General features: G+C 36.5%; 2 protein-coding genes across 2 annotated transcripts in view; both read right to left on the bottom strand.

The window, feature by feature from the left end:
* Window positions 1–19,636, bottom strand: part of LOC126759960 (uncharacterized) — a 410,786-nt gene that overhangs the window by 240,165 nt on the left and 150,985 nt on the right. The gene's annotated exons all lie outside the window — the stretch shown is intronic.
* On the bottom strand, window positions 18,469–19,123 carry LOC126760000 (pre-intermoult gene 1 protein-like). Its single transcript, XM_050475317.1, is given in 2 exon segments — window positions 18,469–18,933; window positions 18,936–19,123. Coding segments are annotated over 2 exon segments (543 nt in total). The 5' UTR covers window positions 19,112–19,123; the 3' UTR covers window positions 18,469–18,566.

The raw sequence follows: 19,636 nt of genomic DNA, 5'->3' as shown, positions 1-19,636 counted from the left end.
TTCTATTATATGGACCGACCACGTCAACTGTTTAGAAAGTTTAGAACACAGATGCGTCTCCCTACTCCCATGCCTCGTGCCACATTACAGTTTTGAAACTAGCCCAATTCTGACCATCTGTAATATGGTAATAACATCTTCATGGTGCCAAGACTCAACCAGATATTTTAATGTTTACTGTAAGGTGGGAGGATGGACGGACGTTCAGACGTTCTCTATATATATATCTCGACTAGTTCTGTTCTTTATAAATAATCGTCGTGTTAACGAATCATTATAATCTACCCAAAATCTTGCGAGAATATATAAGTATTTGTAATATTTAAAGACAGAGAAAAATTTAGAAAATAATTAATGTTCTAGGTTCAAAGAAACGTTATTTTATTAATTTCCTTTGCCTTATTTCAGTTTATTTTGACTACAAAAAGGATAAAATAATCTGAAATTAGATGTGCTTATTGAAATTTTTCTAACACACATGCTATACATTTTACAACAATTTAGCTGTCTTCGATTCATCACTTCTCTGTTAAGAGATTTATAAATATTTTTTGGGATAATGATGCTAAGCATACTTCTGGATTTCAATGTTGGCACGATTGCCAAAACATATGTGGTATGTTTACATTTAACTATGAATTTTTGAAAATGGAAATACCTAACGTATGTTCTGCTAAATTTTCTGAAGAGGATATAAACCTCTTATTAAAATTTGTAGAACAGCATAAAATACATAATAGAAAACAAAAAAAAGATTATGTGACTGCAAGTGAAAAAAGGAAACATGGGAAAATACATATGTGACCTGGTCTATGAAAAGGGAGCTTACGTGCGAAAACTAGTTTTCTGGGAAAAGCTGTTAAAAATAATCGTCAGTTTCTCGTTATCTCATTAATTGTTCTCCTTTTTTTTGACACCTAAGCCCCCCTTTCCGTAGACCAGGTCACATATGATAAATTTAGTCGGGAAAGTAAAACGCGCAGCCCATTGAAAGTTTTGAGGACTATATATTTTTACCTTTTTAAAGTTCATGCAAATTTCCTAAAACAACACGAAAAATATTCTCTTCCTTACTGCATAGGACCTCTTAATGCAATTTCTTGTCCTAATATTATATTCATTGAATAAATTGAACGTGTGTGGGTCCTTAACAGAGGCGTTATCACGACATTCGAGTTTTCATAACCAGTGTCAGTAGTTACAAGACTTCGTCCAAATTCTTTAGAATTCAAACGGTGGTAAGTTAAAGATTTTCGGAAAATCGTGGTATTATGTGTAGAACCTGGCCAACGATAGTCTCGATATTTATGATTTTAAGCTCACTATCACAGTCAATATCACATGCATGCATCCGGTGGCTCAGGTAGCAAACATTATTCCTGTAAATATTTCCATATATAAATGTATCAAGTTCATTTTTATAAAATTTAACCAAGTTGTTTTGCTTTGAATTCCAGGTCGTATACGCTCCAGAACTTGCCGCGTCACTTCTTTGCTCAGATGGAACTGATTCCGAAACTCTACGTGTTAATACACTTGGAAAAAGTTTGGACAATTACTAATTTTTTTGACGACGATTTATAATTAATGGGTTGTCAAAAAAGTCTTGCGGTATTTTTATTGAATTTTTTTTCTTTTTATTGAAATAGAAATGAATTTTTGATGACTCATGCCCACCTCTTGACCGATGCTACGGCTGCTACTATGCCGGTCTCTTTCGACCAATTCAGCGATTTTATCGCAATTTTCGACGACAGGCCTTCCGGAGCGTGGCGCATCTTCGACCACCTCTACACCAGAACGAAAACGTTGAAACCATCGTTGTGCGGTGGAAATGGAAACTGAATCGGGTCCATAAACTGCACAAATTTTATTGGCGGCTTGAGATGCATTTTTGCCTTTATCGTAGTAGTTCCGTAAAATATGCCGTATTTTCTCTTTATTTTGCTCCATGTTTGCGACGCTATAACTCACGAACGACTTAAAAGAAACGACAATCACTCAAACACGTGTTAGCGCGTGAAATGAGCTTTCCAAAAAGGTATAGCATGACCCGATGCGACGAATAAAACTAGAACTACGCGCTTTCAGCGCCAACAAGCGAAAATACCGCAAGACTTTTTTGACAGCCATTATATACCAAATGTCCTCGATAGCGATGTCTTTCAATATTAGACTCAATATTATATTCGCAAGACATTTCAACAAATTATCAGTGAAAGCATTTGTCGATAATTTTCTTACAACATCAGCTGTTATTTGATTAGTAGTTAACCAACAGAAATTGGGGGTTTAGCTAATAGCTAATTAAGCATTCATAATAAAAAGTTGGTTAAGCCGTTGTTATTGGTTAACTAATCACCGTGAATTCGACCCTAAAGCGCTGATTGCCATCGTTATATGCAACTGGCAGATTTTCCGGCAGGGCATGTGCAAATATCAAGCAGTTGCGCATGAAAGCGTTCTGCTGATAGCAAAATTTGAGTGCGACTTCTCTACCACGGCAGCATAACGCATATGTTAATATACTTTTTCACATAAACGTAGTATGTAAAAATATACATATCCTCATACATATGTATGTGTGAATGCCTACATATATGTGGTCTGCTAACGTTCTTTAAAAGGGGCATTCCACGTTGCCTTGTACTACAAAGTTGCACCAACAGAAGTTTTCTAAGTATTGAATAGCGCTATTCAAAGATCCGTGATAGTCCGCGAGCTTTTATGGCTTTCTAAAACCTAAATTCTTATTCATTAAGCGGAAATGGTTCAAAATTGCACTGTTGAATGAACGTTTAGGTGAAAAACGACGAACCATTATACCAATTTTAAACAAACTTTATGCATTGTTTTTTTCTTAATCGGAAATCGGACGACAACTACGCTTAGGCCCCTTAGAAACTAATTTCAGATAGCAATCAGCTCTATTATTTTAACAAAGATAACTTAAAAAATGATAAAGTCTCTTAATGTAATTTTGAGCCTGAAATTGTTGTAATCTGTCGAATTTTTTAATAATATAAATTCTTGTTTTCAAAATTACCGTATTTTAGAAAATTTTAGAGGATTTTAAGCCTCTGTATGAGATTTCCTTGCTTTCATAGAATTAGGTAGCTCCACTTAACATTTTCTAATTCTCATATAGCTACAGCTTCTCCTCTCAGGAGTTTTCAAATTGCATGGTTTTACCGCAATACTTTTGCAAGTTGCCGTTAAAAAGTTCATATTATCATTAATGACACTAGACTTTCGTTAACTCGTTTATCCGGTATTCTGTTGGAAGAAACTCAGATCGTTTGCGGTATATGGATTTGATTTTTAGATCATTCTCAATAAGATTAGAAAACAAATTTGTCCATCAAATTGCCCTTTTTAAATATAATAGTTAGTCTTTTATGTATAAAACCAAAAGGCTTAAAAATGTAGTGCGGCTGTAAACGCATACAGCGGCGGAATAATATACCTTTAACCAGTCAAGTGCGCTTAAAACCGACCACAAGGGTGATGGGCGTAGTGACTGGCAGCTCAGATTCGGTGACAGCACACTGCCATTGGCACTATTCTCACTTCTCTATTATGATCCGTATATTCGTCACCACGCACTTGATATTTTTTGTGTTTTGTAATCTTTTCATATATATTATGGATTTTGGTGCTCAACACTTTTTACAGCTAACCACTTGGGCACTGCAGTTTTAATTCTAGCATTGCAATAAAATATGAGAGGAATATTTGCATATTGCATCATTCTGTAGTGACAGTTGGTTTTGAGGGCCAGAGTGTATTTTCGATTTCGCACACTTGTACGAATACTTTCTTTGTGCCTTTGTTTACCTTACCACTGCAATATAAACCAATCAGCGGCTATCGAGATTTTGATAAAATTTAATAAAAGATGGCAAAGAAGTGCTGCGCTGAGGCGAAACTAAACACTAAATACTTTTGCGAGAGTGTATGAAGTGTGAAATACTAGTTCGAAGTAACTAGAAAATTATATGACAAAAAATGTAGCTTGTTGGAATACAACACCCGTCGTTAGCCGAAATTTTGAACCGATCTCACATGAAGGACCCAGCCATGCCCACATATCACTGAAATTGAGTTTCGAATAACTTTATAGTAAAGGCAATTTATTTTTTACCGATATTATTACTAATTTTTCACAAAACCTAAGATGAACATGGCGAGCCAAAAAACATCTTCCATACTTTAGCTTCCTCTCTGCGCATATTTTGTGTTAAAAAAATTTAGAAATATTCCTATAATGGGTTTCAACTCCACTCACTTGAATTGAAGTAAAAGCAAACCAACCTCAGATAAAACCAACTTTTTTTTTGTGTTATGAACTTCAACTATTTTCAGTCTAAGTTTAGTTAGTTTTGCCGAACTAAACTATATTTGAGAACAAATAATAATAAAAAATTACTGAAACACAACAGCTTCCTTTTTAATATCTAATTTTTGTAAGTTTTTTAATTTTCTTTTCGATTGATTGCAACGGAGCGCCATCCTTTCCGTCTCTACACATTTTCTCCTCTCACTTGTCTCCGTTGCATTGAAATTGGACGATCTGTCACTATCTGTATTTGAGGCAAGGTTTCTACGAGCAAGTAAGAAGTCTTCGGCGGTAAATTTTCCACTCCAAACTTGGCCGCTTTGCGCAACTTGAATTATCATTAATTTGGAGGTTCTACGCCACACTTTCCTCCAGGCAGCTTAATGATTGTCTTTGCGACGGTCCACTACCAGTCTCAAGATAGTTCCTGCGGTTGTTTTGTAATTTTCTTTTTCAAGAGTGGATATATTGCACATAACCTAAATAAAGAAATTCTCATTTTACTCCTGATAAATTTATCTCATATTATTATTACATTTCAATCGAAAATTTTTCGACGGGTCGGTGGTACCGAACAAAAACTTTAACCAAAATGCAGCTGGGCCGAAATATCTAAAAAGCTTGGAACAGAAACTTCAATTATCTTTATCAAACTTATGTTTGTAATATCTATATATCTTCAATCAAATACATAAAACAGCTGTGGTTCGTATCTATTTCAACTGAGTTGTTTTGATCTAATCTTGTTTACATTCAGTGCATATTTAAAGAGTTAACTTAATATTTACTCTTATTTTAATAATATTTGGATTATTTCGCGTGCCAGCCCACAGTTGTTTCAATCTTTGCACAGTAACTCCCTGGGTGGGACAACTTGTATAAATTGACTTCTTCTGATGTGATAACTCACACTCGAAATCTGTCAGTGCTTTGAATGCGAAACAAAATGCAAATCCTTAATGTCTCATTGTTAATACTTGTTTTCCAGTGCATTTTAGTTGCTGAGTGTTTAGAGGAAGAAATTACTACTACTTCAGAGGATCCAGAAGTCACTACAAAAGATACTACTTCTAACGGGGAAACTACTGTTAGCACAACACCTCAGTCGGAATCAAGTGTTACAAATAAGGCTGCTGGAGAAACAGGGGCAAATGCTGGTAATGGCGACAACAGTGGAAGTGCTGGAAATAATCCTAGCACCGATACATCGACTCAAAAGCCAAGTGGCAATAATGGCCGAAATCAAGCTCAAATAAATAAACAACGACGGCAGCGTAGGATGAGACAACGGCAGCTACGTAGACAACGAAGAAGACAGCGTCAACAGCGGAGGAAGAGGAGGAAGAGGAGAAGGCAGCAACGTAGAAGACGTCAACGTAGGCGTGGCAGAGCTGGCAATGGAATAAACAACTCTATTGGTTAACGCTCAGCCTATGAAAAACCACAACACAACGCTTTATTTCTTTATTTTTGTTTCCAGAGTAATTTTTTTTGAATAAATCACGAAGATCTTAAAGTTATTGTCAAATTGCAGCATATTTGATCGATTTTATTTATTTCTCACAATTTTCCTCGAAGTATAATAGTGAAGTATAATAGTTATAAAGGGTGATCTATTTCGATGTTCCCTACTTTTTTGAAGAAAAAACACAAATTTCAAATTTAATGGTGAATGTTTATTATCATTCGAAAGAACATCCTCTGACATTTATTTTTTGAAGATTATCTCTTTCAAATGTTGGCCGTGGCTACGTCTCAGATGGTCCATCCATTGAGTCCAATTTTCGATGACTGGTTCGAGCATTTCGACTGGTAATTGGCGAATGACACGCGTAATGTTTTGGTACAAGGCCTGAATCGAAGCGAGATTTTCTGCATAGACGATATGGAAAAAGTCTAGAGCCTAGAGATGAGAATGATATTTGGATAGGTAGATAAGTGTATTACATATTGATATATGAATTGATTTTGAAAGTGTTTGAGTTATAACTCTTGTAGTAAGTGTGCGATATAATTCCTCTCTCGGTTTATTTCTGACGAAAATTCCGGCTTAAGAAATTAACGCATGTAATACTGAGTCTGATTGCGAGTTGCAATAAGGGTTCGCACATATGTATGTACATGTCATCAGTGTGTTTAAAAGAAATTTTTCAAATGTTTTATAATATATACATACTTATACCCACATCTTTCATCAAAGTATCTTAAGTTTTATTTCATAAAAAATAGCATGCTAATTTTTTAACACAACAAACAATTTACAATTAACCCCTCGAATCTTGAAAATTTTGTGTGCTGCTTCATCACCACGATTTCTCTGCTGCCTCAACGCGTCCTGATGATGTGTCCGACTGCGTGGATGTTGCTGGTTTTTTATGCTTCTACAATTACTAATAGATATTTAAAACTTTTATCCAAAGCAGATAAGACAGCTGCCATACTTAAGGGAGAGAAAGCGTGCTTAGCAGCGCTACCAGAATTCCTTAATAAATTCTTGCAAACTTATAATATTTGTTTTTCTGTCTTTTGGCGAAATGGGTGACTGGTCGTAAAACTCACACTTTTCCTTAGTAAACAAAAAATACCTGAAGATTGAATTTGAATGCTTCGTTAAAGGCAAATAGCGGGAAGAATAATGAATTGGAAGAATAATTGAATTGTCATTGCGATGAGCGTCATTAACTTGTTATCATGGATGTCTTTATGTAATGGAGTAGAGTCATGCTTCTGAGTAAGCAGTAGTTGTAGGGCTATACTGAATTCCCACTGAAGAACTCATGTGCAAGATGCGGTAATCTACCCCTATGGAGCTTGGGGTCACGACTGAAAGAGAAGAAGGTCCAGCGGAGCCACTCTGACATATTCGGTTTCGCTGAAGTCTAATTGCAGCGTTTGTTCACAAGCGAGCAGGCGTCGGCTTGAAACAAGCGGACTATGATTTAATGTAGAAAGACTCAATCGTCGAGTCCTGGCATTCGTATCAGAACAAAATTTTTTAACATACACTACTTAAATGTAAAATTTGTGCTTGGCGATTTTAACACCAGGGTGGACAATGGAGGCATCATTGGAACAACAGTTGAAAAATTCAGCCTCCATGGCAAAATCTCTCCGAATGGATTGAGGCTAATCGACTTCACCGGGGCCGGACCGGCTTTTCGGTAGCAATAGATTCCAGCACAAGAAAATTTATCAAGCTACTTGGCTGTCTTCGGATCGAAAAGTTCGAATCCAGATCGACCATGTTGTGATAGATGGACGATATAACTCCACATCAAGTACAGTGCATACGCTCCGAGGATCTAACATCGATTCGGACCACAATCTCGTTGTAGTAAAAATACGCACCATACTTCTGTACGGCAAAGCACACACGTCTACAAACACAGCGACAGCGAAATGATTTTCTACTGGACTTTAATTCCTGCCCTCTGAGTGCACTCAGCTACTCAGTATAAGGGAATTGTGGGACGGCATTTCAACTCCTTACCTACAGCTGCAAACGAAACCATAGGTTTTCGTAAACACAGGTGGTAGAATGAGGACTGTCGTGTCGCAGTAAAGATAAAGTGAACAGCCCCCTCTCAATATTGCGGTCGACCATAACTCGAGCGGAATGGCATAGATACTGAGAGTTGAAGAAGCCGAGAAGGTTATGCTCGAAAATTGTACTAAAATATGATATACTAGTAACTGATGTTCAGAGCATACTGAAGTTATGGAGGGAACACTTCTCCAGCCTGCTGAATTTCAGTGAAAGTATAAACTCTGGAGATATCCAGCCCGATTCCCAATCCATGACGATGGAATAGATGTTCCATTGCCAGACTATGATGGAGTTCGAATAGCAGTCTACCGGCCGAGCTTTTCAAATATGACTGCGAAAAACTGACAATTGGCATGCGTCAGCTTCTTTGCAAGTTATGGTCGGATGAAAGCACGCCCAATGATTGTGGCCCAATCCAGAAAAAGGGTCTACAGTCTGCGCCAGTTAGCGTGGGATAAGCCTCCTTAATATAGCATATAAGGTCTTATCGAACGTAATGTGTGAAAGACTGAAGCCCACCGTCAACAAATTGATTGAACCTTACCAGTGTGGCTGTGGACCTGGAAAATCTACAATCGGCCAGATTTTCACCACGCGCCAAATCTTGGAAAAGTAAAAAAAAAAGATCACACACACCACCTTTTCTTCCATTTTAAAGCCGCCTTTGATAGCACGATTTTTTTCCTAAAACACTTTTCTCCTCCATTAAAGCCCTCGCATGCCATATCCGGGGTAAAATTTAATGTTTCTGGCATATTTAGTTATTGATTTATCTCGCTTTTAGTAGTTCTTAAGAGTACCGTTGTATGGGGAGTGAGTGGGGTTATCATCCGAATTCATCCATTTTCACACTATCGGTTGGACTTCTTACAATATTTGTGTAGAGCGAATTTGGTTACTGTAGATTTATTGGTTTAGGAGATATGTACATATATTAAACTTGTTAGAGGGCGGCGCCGCGCCCACTTTTTCAAAACTTTTTCTCACAAGTGGCACCTTGCTGCTGCGATCCTCTGTACCAAATTACAGCTTTATACCTTAATTTAGTGCTTAGTTAAGCACTTTATACTTGTAGGTTTCCGGTAAATGGCGGTTTGTGTGCGTGGCCGTGGTCCGATTACGCTCATGTACGAACTGTTTCTTAGTTTTTTGCCAACGGACGGACGGGTGGAAAGACGGACAACTGTCAATGTGTTTAACGTGGGTATCTGCCTACGAAGGCTCAAATCCACGGTGCTATCTATTGCTAGTAGCACATAGATCAAATTAATGCGTTGATCAGTGCCCCAAAGTGTAAGTGCATGCACGACACTACACTCTGGAAGAAACCGTGTTTGAATATCGGCCGGCAATCCGTCGGCCCACACACGCTTTGTTGTTCTTCAGGCGGGTGAAAACCAAAGGATTCAACTTCTTTGGTCGGGTTGGAGGCCCATCGTCAAAACGGGTTCTCCTTCTCCTGATGTTGTGCGTTCACGCCATTCAGCAGGCTGGAGAAGTGTTCCCTCCATAATTTAACAATGCTCTGGGCATTTAGGTCTAAACCACAGCCACTACAGGAATCGGTCTTGAAACCTTCCGTAAGCCGCCGCATTTTTCGTAGAATTTTCGGCGGCTGCTCCTGTCGGCCATGTTATTAGTCTTTGGTGTGACCATTTAGCCTTTTTCTTCTTTAAGCTACTGCCAGTCGAGCCCTCAAAAAACTCTCGGTATCTATCCCATCCCGCACGTGTAGTGGTCGATCGTAACGTTGCGAGGTAGGCAGCCTGTTTTTTGTTATCCCTCCTTTCATTTTTGTGTTTGTTATATAATCGCAAACCCATTCAATGAATTGATAGTATTTCAATATAGCACTTTTCTGACATCTCTGACCATGCCGACATTCAAGAAACCAGACATGCGAATGTCGGACATAGTGCATTTGGATTTTAGTCGCCTCATACGACAGGCATGCCTTACCGCGGGAATATTCTTATCTCCCTCCCCGCAGGGAGGGCGGAAAGACGGACAGTCAGTCACCCGGATTTCAACTTGTCTCGTCGTTTTAATCGTTTACATATGTATATATCTCGATTAGTTGTAGGTGAAACATACAGCCGTTAGATGAACAAAACTATTATACTCTATTGCAACATGTTGCAATAGTATAAGAAGCTTAACTTCGTCTTCACCGAAGGTTTTCAGTTTCTAGCCACGATTTGTAGTAATGGGTTGTAAAAAAGTCTTGCGGTATTTTTATTGAATTTTTTTTTATGCTGAAATTGAAATAAATTTTTGATGACTCATGCCCAGCTCCTGACCGATGCTACGCCTGCTACTATGCCGGTCTCTTTCGACGAATTCAGCGATTTTATCGCCATTTTCGACGACAGGCCTTCCGGAGCGTGGCGTATCTTTGACCACCTCTACACCAGAACGAAAACGTTGAAACCATCGTTGTGCAGTGGAAATGGAAACTGTATCGGGTCCATAAACTGCACAAATTTTATTGGCGGCTTGAGATGCATTTTTGCCTTTATCGTAGTAGTACTGTAAAATATGCCGTATTTTCTCTATATTTTGACTCGTCGACATCGTTGTGCAGTGGAAATGGAAACTGTATCGGGTCCATAAACTGCACAAATTTTATTGGCGGCTTGAGATGCATTTTTGCCTTTATCGTAGTAGTACTGTAAAATATGCCGTATTTTCTCTATATTTTGCTCCATGTTTGCGACGTTATAACTCACGAACGACTTAAAAGAAACTACAATCAATCAAACACGTATTAGCGCGTGAAATGAGCTTTCCAAGAAGGTATAGCAGGACCCGATGCGACGAATAAAACTAGAACCACGCGCTTTCAGCGCCAACTAGCGAAAATACCGCAAGACTTTTTTGACAAACTATTATTAGTAACCTTCGGGCCGAAGGGTTCTTAATAAGGAAAATATTTTTTTTATTTAATTTTTATAGGTTAGTTTGAACAGTAGCTGTATCCTATAGTGATCCGATTTAACTATAATAATGTGTTCTGGGATTGTAGCGTTGCGAGTAATAATTTTCCCCGAATTTCGATAAGATTTTTTGTCAAATAAAATTTTTTTCCATACAATTATACTGGTTTGTTCCAATGGATCCTTGTTTCATATACCGTCCTCTCGGTCGCCATTAAAATAAAAGAATCGCCATATACAGTACAAAATCAAAGTTTACTTTGATTTCTCTTTGTGATTTCCGTTCTAAAGTAAGAACCAAATCAAGGAGAGATACTGCCATTTAAATTTTTATAAAATTCGCAGGAAATCGGTCGAAAGAAAATTTTGACCATAGCCGTATGTATGTATATGCGATTGTGAGTTTCCATTAAGATAATGGCGTCCGCTCCCGCATGTAGGAATGTGTAAGAAATGGATCACTGTTGTAAAATTCGAGGTATCTTGATGTATCGTGGCATTTTTTTAAGACTACTACTATGTCTGATGAGATTTTAAAGAAAGAAATTTTGGATTTGCAAGCATACACATATTTTAAAATATTTCGGGCTTTGGTAACAATTGAACTTTTTCTTAATATTTTCTAGTGTCTCTAGGATAACACATTATTGGGACAAAGCATAATAAACTGTTCTGAGTATTATGTCAAAAGTGAATTTTACCTACATTAGAATTACGCAGTGATATTAACTACGCGTGTCGCTGTGATAATAAAAGCGGGAAAAACCTTTGACGCAAAACTCTCAGCACTTGCAGCTAAGAAGACCTTCTATTTGAAGAAGACTTATGGCTGTATTTTTAACAAATAACGAAGAATTGCTAAGACGCTATTACCCGACTGTTGCATGTGCAAATTGTGATTCGTTTTAACATTTGGTTCTAATATAAATATAAATAAACGAATGCGTAAACAAGACACATACATATGTTTTCATAGTAAATATTTACTAATACAATAAAATTTGTTTTTCAAGGAAAGTTTGTACGTTCGCAACATGTTCTATGGAGTATACATACGTTCACAAACAACTACTAAAGACCATTTACGATTTAAGATAGTGACTATCTAAATGACGATGTCTGAATGTTTGAGTTTAATGAATAGCTAAATCAGGCGAATACGATGGTGGCACGATATTGGTTGTATTATCGTGATGTAAAAACCAAGTTTTGTTGCCCATAATTATGTCCTCTTTTTATATAATCAAAAAGTATTCCTTGTTCGCACTTTGGCCGGTCGGAAGGAATTCGATAATCGAAGAAAGCTGTCAATATAACTTGATTTGATCGATTGTGGTTATTATCCGATCTCATCCAGTAACAAGTTTGGTTATTACAACTACTGTTGTTTGGGAGGAATGTACATTAAACCCATTAGAAATTTGGAACCATCCCACTTTTAAACCAAGGACATTCCTCCCCTCTGTGGTTCATCGTACCAAATTTCACATAATCAACGCTTAATCTTTAGCTTAATTTCTAGTTTAAAAAGAATTGTGTTGATATGGCAGTGATAAGATTGCGAACATCTACAATACCAACCTTTTCATAGTGCCAATGAACACGTGTACTAAGTAGATAGACAATCGGAAATAAATGCTCCAAATTATCCTGATCATTTTAACATACATACGTAGGTTGCTATACATATTTCTGGCCTAATAAGGTAAATAGGCATATTTATCAACGAAAATAATTTTTTTTTTTTGTCGATTGCTGTTTTGATGATTCGTCACCTGTGACGATCTTATAAACGTCTTTTGAAGCACCGCGATCGTATTTTGTCAGCATTTCTTTACACCAATCCACACGAGCCTTTTTTTGAGCGATTGTCAAATTGTGCGGGATCCAACGAGAACAAACCTTTTTTCGGCCAGGTGTTCATGCAATATCGAATGTATGTTAGTGGGAGAAATGCATAGGCATGCCTCTATCTGAAGGTATGTAACATGACGGTCTTGCCTTATCAGTTCACGAACGGCATCGATGTTTTCTGGCACAACGGCTGTTTTTGGGCGACCTTCACGGAATTCGTCTTTGAGCGAGCGTCGGCCACGATTGAATTCGTTGTACCAGTTTTTCACAGTGCTATAGGATGGTGCTTCATAGCCATACAAAGATTTTAGTTCATCGATGCACTCTTGTCGTGATAATCCACGTCGAAAGTTGTGAAAAATGATCGCACGAAAATGTTCACGAGTTAATTCCATTTTTTGGCCGAGATGAATTTTTTAGTTCCCTGTAAATGAAGCAATTCACAATTAAATGACAAAACGTTCTGAGTGACGTTATGCTAAAAAATGTCAAACTTTCCAATGGAAATGTCAGATTGCACCTGGCAACACTTAGTGTTGCCCTAGGCCAGAATATATATAGCAGCCCTCGTATATAGTATGAGATTGTAAATGAAACGAAAAAGTGAGAATGTTGAACTAAACCACATGAATACCAACAGAGACTGTTAATGAAACATTATTATTACTAAATAAAATATCCCTCAGTACTGGGCACTAGTTCGAAGCTGGTGTCGCTAAAAAGATTACTTAAAACATAATTTTTTTCTGAGCCTATTTTAATTTAAAATGGCGTTGCTTTGACGGACTGAATTGACGGCATCTGGGAATAAGAAATATTATAAAAGTTTCATCAGTTTAAAAGGATTATTTTTGTTGATTAAAATAAGTTCATTTAAATGGCAATTAAACCTATTAGAATTAATTGTTTTATCAATTGATCAATCTACCTACCTAATGCCTACCTCTTAATACCGAACAAATTTTCTTCACCTTTTAAGGCAGCTTCCCCTGAAACGCTATCGACATTACAGACCAAAACCGATGGATTGACCATAATATTTTCAAAGGTCTCATGGCTTTTTTTGAGTATTTGAATCACTTTGTTAAATGCAACCGTGCATTGTTTACAGTTTACTAGAAAACGGTGCGACATTATTATTCGGGTTTTCCGCGCGCTTGGAGTTCACACGTGTAAAAAGTCAGCTAAAAGTGATTTTATGAAAAAAATTGTTTAACGTTGTATAAACAAACATTTACTCTACACTAGAATTGCTTCAAATAATTTGATTTGAGACAGAAAATTCCAATGTGACGCAAAAGATAAAAATCTACTTTGGAGTAAATGCAGTTGGTAATTTTTCATCAGAAGAATGGGAAAACTTATAAAAAACTGCAGAATTGGTCAATATGAAAGTCAATACAGTGGGAGATAGAAGAAGGCAGTGGAGTGAAAAATAAGGGCTAACCTAAGTGCACCAAAAACTGCAACAGAGATTGTGGAAGAACCCTTAATACTAGGGGCTTTATTGGTGGAATGACGTTTTATTCGCGGATGAGAGCAAATACAACGTCTTTGGGTCAGATGGACGCGTAAAAGTATGTCGAAAACCTAATGAAGAACCGCAAAATTTGAGGCTACAGTAAAGCATGGCAATGGTCATGTTATGTTGTGGGGGTGTTTGGGTGTAAATGGGGTCGGGAAACTAGTTTTTATTGACAGGATAATGAACAAAGAGTCATATCATCAATTTAATCACGATAACGACCCGAAACATAAATCGCGACAAGTACAAGTGTGGCTTTTTATAATTGCCAAAACTGTATATCTGAAGTTATTTGTTTTTGTTTTTAGAATGGAATTCTATATTATTTTTTTTATGTGCATTATTTGCTATTGAATTATCCTAAATAATAAAACAAACAGCACTAAATTACATATTTTTTAATTTTTTAATTTGGTTTGAATTGACTAGTATGAGAAAACCGAATATTAATGACCCTGACTGTACATATATACAGTTGAACTTCCATAACTCGAATTTCTATAACTCGAACTCTTGAATGGCCAATAGAAGTCAAATAGATTCATTCAAATTTTCTTCAATAACTCGAAGGTTCAATTCGAAGCCTTTTTGTGGATTATGGTGATTCGAGTTAGGGAAGTTCAACTGTATACTAACATTAAAACATACTCATACCTCTTAAAGTCTGAATTTCATCGACAACAATATCAAATTTTTCGGCGACCACTTTCGTTTCGCAAATAAAAAACTTTTCAATTGACTGAGTTTAATTAATAAATAACACAGTCATCCCATGAGGAAAAAACTTATTCGGTAAGTTCGAAAGCCATTTTCCCAAGGCGCTTAACCCATTAACTCCCAAGGGTACAAATAAATGCATATTTTATGGTTTTATTGTTTATTATGTTTAAAAAAAGAGAAAATCATTTAAAAAAAAGTATTGATTAATTATTTCTCATTCCGTGAAATGTTGCGCCTACTATAGCGATTAGCGTGAGTGAAATATTTTCAAATAATCAGCATGAAGATGTATTTGACATTTTTTACACATATAAATTGTTGTACTTCTACACTGTCTGACAGAATATAGGTCCAGAACAGTCCAGAACAGTTTTTTCTCCTAGACCTAAATCATTTCTATTGTCGTTACTATCCTCTCCGCCATATCGAATAAACCGATACGGATAACCATTTGAACTACACAAGCACCATATCTTGAATCCAAATCTTACAGGCTTTCCTTTGATGAACATCTTGCAACTATGACGTCCAAAATACGGCACCATTTCTTCGTCAATTGACAAGTTGTGTGAGAATATTCCAAACTGCATATTTTTTTGGTTCATTACATCGAAAATAGGACACAATTTAGCGAATTTATCATTTTTATCCAGATCCGCATTATCACATGGATGAATGTTTCCGTTTATAGAGCCAAATTTCGTTGCTGGTAAAGAATGATAGCCAGACAATAATAATATACCAAAAAATCTTTTGAGTTCTGCTACCGTGAGGATAAATAAATGACGGTTATGGTAACGAGCATATTTTTCCGAGAAACATACAATCTGTTCCCAAACTTCATCACTAGAAAATAGTGAAAATACTTCAAAAGGTGTTTTTCCACCTACACGTTCTTCAATATTTTGTGTCATTGCTGTTTCATCACTTGTAGGACAATTCATATAGGTCGGGTGTTCTTTTTTCCAGTCTGGAACACATTTTGGTGACTTCTTTGACAGTCTTGGCTTCTTCGATGTTGAAGAACCGAGTTCACCTTGCGTGTTTTCAGACTCTGCGGGTAAATCGGTGTGTATTTCATATGTTCCAGCGATATCAGTGGACACAATATTGTCAGAATCACTTAAGCGTCATCATCTAGACCTTCCTCGTCTGTAAGATTGTCAACCGTCGGGGGGATGTACACGGCATCGATTTGAATGGCATCTTGTAAATCCTCTTCCTCTTCTAAGGTACTCAGAATTTCTTGAGAAGATAGTAATCGCTGCCAATCCATAATATTTCGCCTTATTATTTGCTGATTTGTATACACTCACTTAACGTTTATTAGAAATTACTATGTGATACTATTAGCATTTATGCTATTTGCTCAACGTTCTAGAACCAACTGAATAATAAAAACAAAACAGAACTACTCCTTGAATAGCGAGAACCCATTATTGACAATACATTTCTAACACGAATGGCATGCTGAGTAACAATAACAACTGACTATTGTTACTCCCAATGTTGCGTATACGCAATGTTTTCTAGAAATGTAAGATAAACAACCACCAAAAGGGTTTATATCACAAATAAGATATTGTTAAAGCTTTGTACAGTGTAACAAGTAAAGCTTTATTTAAATTAGTATTTTTTATGATTGGATGAATATATCGATCCCGAGATGACGCAATTAGCAGTTTTTGAATGATAAAAATAAAATGCATTTGTATTTGAAAAACCATAAAAAAAAAAAATTTTTGTCTATCTGTTAGTTCTTCTTTTTGAGACTGGCTTACATTTCATAGATTTATTTCCTTATTTTAGAAATAAAAAAAACAAATTTGAAATGTTGCGCTTGCGCAACGATGGCTAAAGATGGGTTAACAGTGTTACCACACTAGCATTTTTAATCTAAAAATTAAGAGTTTTCTTAATTTGTTTTAGCTGTTTGAAATCATTTTTTCTATATTGTCGGTGTTAAAAAACGACAATTGTTTAGTTTTCCTGTCTGACCTGTCAGACATATTTTCCTTCACCTATTATATAAAAATCGCTTATAAAATAAGAATAACATATATATTTTTTATTACTAATATATTTAATTCCACTGACTTAATAATATTGGGCTTGTAACACTTCTCTCGTCTCGACTGTAATGCTGCCAAAAATTTCCTCAACCGACAAACACAGCTAACTTGAGCATTGTAAATTCAGGAACGGTGGATTGAAGACGCGTAAACAAACATATATTTATGTTGTATATGGTCTGAATGTCCAGAGTTTTCCCATAAGAATGATAGGATTTCTTTAAAAAAAAAAACACGCACACTAATGGTCAAGTCAATGTTTTTTATTTAATGTGAAGTACAATCGATACAATCAAGTCTTGAATATAACATCATATGAATGGTCTCCACGACTTTTTTGCAGGAACGAATTTGATGAATCTAATTTTCGAGTACTTACTTTTTCCACTAAATCAAGCCGTATGTCATGAATAGCACGTTCAGTATTGACTTCTAAAGCTTGAAGAGAGTCTGGTTTATTGCTAAAGACCAATGACTTCAAATTGCCGTTGGAACCAGATGTTGTCAAGATCAACTTCTTCCAATTGAAGCCATGAAAGGTTTTTTATCAACGATCTATACTCTCTCTCCATTGGGAGTAACGGTGACACCAGCCTAATTTCGAAAGAAATACGAACCGATGATCACACCAAACTGCCAATTAAGGTGAATGTAATGGTTGTTCATGAATAATTGTGGATTTTCTTCGCACCAGAATCGGCAGTTTTGTTTATTTACCACACCGCTCAGATTAAAATGAACCTCATCGGATAAGATGATATTCATAACTATTTATTACTATTTTGATAATAAAACTGAATAATTTGTAAACGTTGTTCTTGTAAAACATTACTGAATAAAATGCAAAAAATTACAGATTACGACATATCAAAAATGGCCGACACGACACTTAGAAATCATATTATCGCTAGAGGAAAAACCGGTATAATAAAGTTATTATCCAATGATTAGGACGACTTAATTGATTTCCACATGTTGGTCTGTTTGTCGCATAACTTGAAAGCCTGAAAGTATGCAATATTTTGTATTTAAGCTGTTGTAGGCTTTAGCAAGAATATATGTAACTACAATACTATGAATGAATGCATGTATGTATGTGTAATAAAGTTGATGTCCAATGATTAGGAACATGGTGTAGGGAGTAGCGAAAGTAGCCATTCACAGTCCTTTCCCACGTCCCTAGTGTACGTTCACAATGAAACCAACATGGTCGCCTCAGGGTGGCGAGTGGTTCAAAAGGGTTGCGCAAAGCAAAAAATTACTGGAACAATTATTTATAACTTTTCTTGATAAAGATAAAAATATTGTATATTTTTAAGTGGGAACAATTATTTTCATAGAAACTTGTATGTTTTAACAATTTTTCAGCTTCTTTAAAATGAATTGTTTTTTGTCAGTTCATCACTTCCAATCGAAAACGAAATAAATCATTTAAAGTATAAATTAGGTTAAATGATGTAAATTAGGTTGTTTATTTCATAGTTTATAGCAGAATTCGAAATCAACTAGATGAAGTAAGGAGATTTAAAAAAGAAAATGCATCTGTATAGGTAGCAGCTGTGTAGTGAACAAGCTAACCACGGGCTGGGCGCCTGTTATTTCGTCGGCGCCTATTATTTTGTTGACGTCGTTTTTGATTCTGACGTCTTTTGTTTTGGCGACGTTTTTTATTTTGGCGCTTTTTTCGATTTTGGCGTTGTTGTCTCTTTGCTGCTTGGCGTTTTCTTTGAGCTTTGCGCTGACTAGACGGGCTTCTTTTCCCTGATGGATTGCTGGCACTACCATTTGAAGGACTGTTATCATTATCATTCGTAGACGCGTCTTCAGTTTGTGAATCGTCAAGATCACCATCACTATCACTACTGTCATTGTTGCTTGTGTCATCATTGTCAACTGCGTCATCACTTGTGTTATCATTGGTATTTGCATCATTACCCGTTTTATCATCATCGCTTTCGCTATCATTATCATACCCGTATTAGCTTCATTGTTGCTGCTCGAAGCATCACTGTCCTCATTACTTGCGGCATTGCTGGCGTCGTCTGCTGCAAATGCGGAGTGCTGTACCAGGCAGAGTAAAGCCACAAGGGCGAATAACAGTATTGTTTGAGGTCTCATTTCACCTTGCCCTCAAATGGAATTTAACTTATGAATCGAGAACTTGAACTGTGAAAGGCCTAGCATTGCTCGCGCACTTTTATACAGAACACGGAAGGCCCGTTAGTACCAAATATTCATATATCATTCAAAAAATTGGGTTGAGACGTGAAAAGCCATATGCTGACTTAAAAATTTTTTCACTTTCATCAACCGTTCGTCTAAAGACAAATACAAATATTTAATGACCTAATGAATAGAATAAAATAAACACTACGCCACACTTAAAGTACACAATTTCAGCAAATACTAAGCACTTGTGCCAATAGAACCATTTAAAATTTTCCTTCAAATACAAACACACACTAACACTTACAAAGCACGAATTGAGAATCAGTTTCGGGTATTTAGTCGGGTTGCTGGCAAACGCTGAGTTTTGTTTTGTGAGCTACAATTGGAACGAAACAATAGTGCAAATAGGTCCACGATGCTGCTGAAGAGACTTCTGGAAAGTAGCTGGAAACTCAATAAGTTTGCAAAAAAAAT

This window comes from Bactrocera neohumeralis, chromosome 5, assembly GCF_024586455.1.
Source record: "Bactrocera neohumeralis isolate Rockhampton chromosome 5, APGP_CSIRO_Bneo_wtdbg2-racon-allhic-juicebox.fasta_v2, whole genome shotgun sequence".
Classification (NCBI taxonomy): domain Eukaryota; kingdom Metazoa; phylum Arthropoda; class Insecta; order Diptera; family Tephritidae; genus Bactrocera; species Bactrocera neohumeralis.
This window is presented reverse-complemented; position numbering and strand designations above follow the sequence as displayed.